This window comes from Grammomys surdaster, unplaced genomic scaffold, assembly GCF_004785775.1.
Source record: "Grammomys surdaster isolate TR1022 unplaced genomic scaffold, NIH_TR_1.0 259, whole genome shotgun sequence".
Classification (NCBI taxonomy): Eukaryota; Metazoa; Chordata; class Mammalia; order Rodentia; family Muridae; genus Grammomys; species Grammomys surdaster.
The window spans coordinates 1,004,762-1,010,761 of record NW_021604700.1 but is presented as its reverse complement, the minus strand read 5'-3'; the positions used below and the strand labels follow the sequence as shown (position 1 = coordinate 1,010,761).

At 39.1% G+C, this 6,000-nt stretch overlaps 2 protein-coding genes across 2 annotated transcripts in view; one reads left to right on the top strand and one right to left on the bottom strand.

The window, feature by feature from the left end:
• Positions 1-5,893, top strand: part of Prg4 (proteoglycan 4) — a 15,994-nt gene extending 10,101 nt beyond the window's left edge. The window contains 8 exon segments of the mRNA XM_028775729.1: position 1; positions 4-1,209; positions 1,804-1,881; positions 2,978-3,114; positions 3,525-3,681; positions 4,288-4,488; positions 4,838-4,963; positions 5,626-5,893. The exon segment at position 1 is cut by the window's left edge and continues 250 nt beyond it. Of these exon segments, the coding sequence (XP_028631562.1) occupies position 1; positions 4-1,209; positions 1,804-1,881; positions 2,978-3,114; positions 3,525-3,681; positions 4,288-4,488; positions 4,838-4,963; positions 5,626-5,723 (2,004 nt within the window). The 3' untranslated portion in view covers positions 5,724-5,893.
• Positions 5,772-6,000, bottom strand: part of Tpr (translocated promoter region, nuclear basket protein) — a 54,984-nt gene continuing 54,755 nt past the window's right edge. The window contains exon 52 of the mRNA XM_028775728.1: positions 5,772-5,975. Within this exon, the coding sequence (XP_028631561.1) occupies positions 5,920-5,975 (56 nt within the window). The 3' untranslated portion in view covers positions 5,772-5,919. The remainder of the gene's footprint in view (positions 5,976-6,000) is intronic.

Here is a 6,000-nt window from a genome sequence, read left to right as displayed (position 1 = left end):
CCACCACCCCCAAGGAGCCAGCTCCCACTACCTCCAAGGAGCCTGAACCCACCACCCCCAAGGAGCCTGAATCCACCACCAAGGGACCTGAACCCACCACCCCCAAGGAGCCTGCTCCCACCACCCCCAAGGAACCTGAACCCACCCCCCCCAAGGAACCTGAACCCACCACTGCCAAGGAGCCTGAACCCACCACCAAAAAGCCTGAATCCACAACCCCCAAGGAACCTGAATCTACCACCCTCAAAGAGCCAGCCCCTACCACCAAGAAGCCTGAACCCACCACCCCCAAGGAGCCAGTTCCTACTACCAACAAGAAGCCTGAACCCACCACACCCAAGGACCTAGTCCCTACCACCCCCAAGGAGCCTGAACCCACCATCCCTGAGGATCCTGAACTCACTACTCCTAAGACCCCTGATGAAGTAACAGCTGAGTTTGCTGAGGCACCCACACCAAAGGCTCTTGAAAATAATCCCAAGAAGCCCACTGTGCCAACAACTGAGACTCCTGAGGTGAGCAAACCTGAAATGACAACTGTTAAAGAGAAGACAACAGAAAAAGATGCAACCCAAACTACACCTGTCGCCCCTACGAGGACAACAGAGACAACAATCATACCAGAAGAGACTACTGAATCAAAAGCAAGTACCACCACTCAAATTACGTCTACAACTCAAGATACCACATCACCCAAAGTCACTACTCTGAAAGCAACAACTCCTGCACCCAAAGTAACTGCTCCAACAGAAGAGATTCAGAACAAACCTCAAGAAACAACTCCTGCATCAGAAGATTCTGATGATTCTAAGACAACTCTAAAACCACAGAAACCAACCAAAGCACCCAAGCCCGCCTCTACCAAAAAGCCAACCAAAGCACCCAAGAAGCCCACCTCTACCAAAAAGCCAAAGACACCAAAAGTGAGAAAACCAAAAACGACACCATCTCCCCTAAAGACAACTTCAACAAGGCCTGAACTGAATACCACCCCTCTAGAAGTCATACTGCCAACCTCCACCATCCCTAAACAAACTCCAAACTCTGAAACAGCTCAAGTAAATCCAGATCATGAAGACGCAGATAGAGGTGAAGGAGAAAAACCTCTGATTCCCAGGCCCCCTGTGCTATTCCCCACAGCTATTCCAGGCACTGAGCTCTTGACCGGGCCACTCAATCAAGGCATTTACATCAATCCCATGCTTTCAGGTAAGACTCAGTTACTTTTCCTGTTCTAGTATCTCTCTACTGAGATACATTATCTCAAACTGTAACTTGTGAATGTATCAAGCTTGGTTATAGCTTCCTTACAGGTGTGTAGATTAAGAGTAATCGTAGAATATTTATTATCCAGGAGACTGAGGAGTAATTTAGTAATTTAGTGTTGGCTAACTCCAGACATGTCTGTTGAGAGCAGAAATGGGGTAAAGAATGTCAAAATAACTTAGGCAGGACTTTATCTTTTAGAGTGCAATGCAAAGACAAAAAAAAAAAAAAACATCTCCTTTTCTCAGTGACTGAAAACATCAGTGTCTAATAAATACCTCATATACATGAAGATCAAGATAACCTGGCCTCTTATACCTCACTATTATTTTTATGTAACATTCCTGAATGGTATTATGTTAGGTAAATATGGAATATTACCACTTCTTTTTCTCTTTACTAGATCTTAGAAGGGTAAACAGGAAACAGAATCCTATAAGGATTTGAAAAGAACAGATTGCTTTCTTCCTTCTGTTCATATCAAGTTTTTTTGTTGACTTCTTCCTTGTTTTGTATTAATTTTTTTGTTGATTTTAGATGAAACCAATCTGTGCAATGGTAAGCCAGTGGATGGACTGACTACTCTGCACAATGGGACATTAGTTGCATTTCGAGGTGAGTTATGAATATATAAACCTGCTTCTTCTTGCTTTGTGTTGGTATTTCCTGAGAACAACGTCACAAGGTGCTAACTGAACTGTGATTCTACAGTAAATAAGAACATTATTAATCTACATACATAAATGCAACAAAGAACTTGACTTGTTATTGCTTAAGGTTTCTTTGTGCATGTGTGTACGCCTGTGCCTATGGGTGTCTGTGTGTGGATAGGATTCCAAAGTTTCAATTTCAAATTAAATGAAGTGATAGAGATTTGCATTCTCTAAACAATTTTCTTAGAAAGTTATTCCTCCACTGTGAGGTATGAAAAATTGTACTTTTTTCTCCGGAGTTACAGAGAATTAAGTAAGTTTCCCATGGACTTAATGTTATTTTAGTCGCCTTAGAACACAGATTAAGAATGAACAATAAAAAATTATACACAGTAAAGGTTCAATAGATTGTACTAGTTATTAAGTTATAATGCCAATTCTACATAGTAAAAACACTAAAAGCCACAGACCTCTAAGTCACAAAGGCAAAAGATCTTAGAGAAAGTAGAAAAAGAGCTGATGAGTTGACTCAATCAATGGAAGAAGGTTGCGACTGTCAAGTCTGGTAGCCTGTATTGACCTTTGAGACCTACAACAAGGCAGGAGAAAACGGACTCCCACTCTGAGACCTACACTGAGGAGAGCAACAACGCCTACAAGTTTTCCCATGACCTCCAATGGGCCTGGCAAACCCAGATACATATAAATAATAAAAATCAAATTAAAATCAAGGTGGGTGTGGTAACTCACGCCCTTAATCCCAACACCCAGGTGGAGGTAGGTGGATCTCTCTTAGTTCAAGGCCAGTACAGATTGTCTCAAAGACAACCTCAAAAGTTCAACTATAAAAAATTAAAACTAGAAACTAAACTATCTCAAAATATCTTTTGCTATATTTTGGATCTAAGAAAATCTTAGGAATATGCAAATTTTCTTTTTCACAAGGCTCTACGTCCAGGCATTTAACACATTGACTCCATTTTTTCTTTATAACCCTTTTCTGTGGGGACATAGTTTAGTATTCAGACTGCAGACTGACAAGTCTCTTTAATTTTTAGGTCATTATTTCTGGATGCTGAACCCATTCAGACCACCATCTCCACCACGCAGAATTACTGAAGTCTGGGGTATTCCCTCTCCCATTGACACTGTTTTTACTAGATGTAACTGTGAAGGAAAAACATTCTTCTTTAAGGTAACACAAATACTGTTTAGGAAGAAAACAATGCAGTTGCACCTCGTCATAACATCATCTTCACCTTCAACTTGGAAATGATGCTTTGCTCTCTTGAAAAATGACAATTTGGCCGGGCGGTGGTGGCACACGCCTTTATTCCCAGCACTTGGGAGGCAGAGGCAGGCGGATTTCTGAGTTCGAGGCCAGTCTGGTCTACAGAGTGAGTTCCAGGACAGCCAGGGCTACACAGAGAAACTGTGTCTCAAAAAAACAAAACAAAACCAAACCATGACAATTTGTTACTATTTATGATCTGCTTATTCAAATTCAACCAATTTACTGTGTTCTCCCTACACTTAAATCTGAGGATGAATTCCAGAAACATGCCTACAAAACCTTTAACATTATTTTCTTCTTTAATCAACCAGGGTTCTCAGTACTGGCGCTTCACCAATGATGTAGCAGATACTGGGTATCCTAAACAAATTGTCAAAGGCTTTGGAGGACTGACAGGGAAGATAGTGGCTGCTCTTTCAATAGCCAAGTATAAGGACAGGCCTGAATCTGTGTACTTCTTCAAGAGAGGTATGTATTACACAATTGTCAATGTGACACTATTGATTTTTTTTAAAGATTTATTTATCTTATTTATGTGAGTATACTGTTACTGTCTTCAGACACACCAGAAGAAGTAATCAGATCCCATAATAGATGGTTGTGAGCCACCATGTGGTTGCTGGGAATTAAACTCAGGATCTCTGGAAAAGCAGTACTCTTAACCACTGAGCCATTTCTCCAGCCCACACTCCCTATTCCACCCCCCTGCCCCCAACCCCTTTTAATTGATAGGTTTACTACCAAAAAGTATTCTTAATGGCAAGAATAAAATAGCTTTAATGAACAAATATTGCAGGCCATAAGAAGTATTTAGATCTCCTGCAATGTGAACCATAAAACATCTGGACTTTCAGATCCCTAATATAAAGAATGTAATTTGTTGGATTCATTTGCTCAACACATATTTCAGGTCTTAGTTATTACTATATTTCAAGAACAGCATTAACAATAGTCATTATTAAACATATATTTGTGAAAAACTAAAAAATAAAAAAATGTAGAGGCATCGTAACCCCTTCCTTTCTGGGTGGATTAACATGAGTTGTTTGTTGTGCCTTTCCTACTGTGTAACAGGTGGCAACATCCAGCAGTACACTTATAAACAGGAGCCCATGAAGAAGTGCACAGGGAGGCGGCCTGCCATTAACTACTCAGTGTACGGGGAAGCAGCACAGGTCAGGAGGCGCCGCTTTGAGCGTGCTGTTGGACCTTTCCAGACGCACACCTTCAGGATCCATTACTCGGTGCCCATGAGAGTCTCTTATCAAGACAAAGGTAATTTTCACCATGTCAAGAATGCTGTCATGAAGAGTAATAATGTCTTATGAAGTCACCCTTATTAAATATAAATATTGGCCACAAAAGTACTAACAATTTAGGCTTATTGATGTAAAACAAATCCATTTGTCTTCCTCAGTAATAACCAAGATCAATTCTTTGTTGGCAAAGAAAGTAGTTTATTCAAGCCTGTTAATTATAGCAAACAAGCACAGTATACAAATCTGTATCCCTCAAGGCAGCTCAAAAAGTGAGGTGTAATGACATGGCAAACTCAAAACCTAGGATTGTGTAGCTCTGAGGTTGTAAACTCTTTCAAACCTTTTATTAAACATTTTGTCCGCAGGTTTCCTCCACAATGAAGTCAAAGTGAGCACCATGTGGAGAGGATTTCCAAATGTTGTCACTTCAGCGATAACACTGCCTAACGTTAGAAAACCTGATGGCTATGATTACTATGCCTTTTCCAAAGGTAAGGTAATTGGTCAGTTTTGTGAACTTCAAGTTGATCTCATCTGAGGAAGCACAAATTTAAGTGGAAACAGCAAGTGTACTGACTTTAAGAAAGAAACCAACTTCAGTTCTTACTCAATATGAAGGGAGAGACTGCTGCACTAATTTTATTTAACTGGAAGGAGTGCGGACCAGTTCTACTGCATTGTTAGGGCACCAGGAGAAAACTGGTATGGAGAAATAGTTGCTGCTATCACAAGTAATAGACGGCATGTATTATTACAATCTATACTGGTGTTCAAAACACTCATGGAACCCGGTTTTATAAGTAAAGTTAATTGTTCAGAATATTTAACTTTGGAAAGACCAGTTATCTAAATTATTCTGCCCATGATTCTATAATATGAATTCCTAGGAAATATATTTTAAAAATGGTTAAAGTCAAAATGAATCATCTTTTAAATTAACTATTTTTTAAATACTTATTTCAAAAAGGAAGAGTTGAACCTGAAGGATGCTGAAAGATTATTCATCCCATCACTCTAATTATTTTTTTTGTCTGAAAGTTAATGAAATTCATTTTTGATATCAAAATGGTACTGACTTTGAATACAGCACTCAATACAAATTTAAATGTTTTACTTTCTTTTTAATTAAAAAGATGTTTTCTTTTCTATTTAGATCAATACTATAATATTGATGTGCCGACTAGAACAGCAAGAGCAATTACCACTCGTTCAGGGCAGACCCTCTCCAAAATCTGGTACAACTGTCCTTAAACTGATTGGCAAAGAAGAGTCATCAAAGTGAAATGAAGCAAACAGTGATAACTTTTCACATTGAAATACATTTTATTAATAAAGAATGTTGAAATGAGCATACCTATTTAAATACAAAACAATTCTCAACCTGACAATCATTATATTAAAACAGATTCACCAATCTTATACACAAGTGTCATACTTTATAGATCACTTAATTAATATTCCCTCTATTTATTCCTCCTCTTCCTCCCATTGCATGGCTTATACCTGTAGAAGGAAAATAATAAAATTC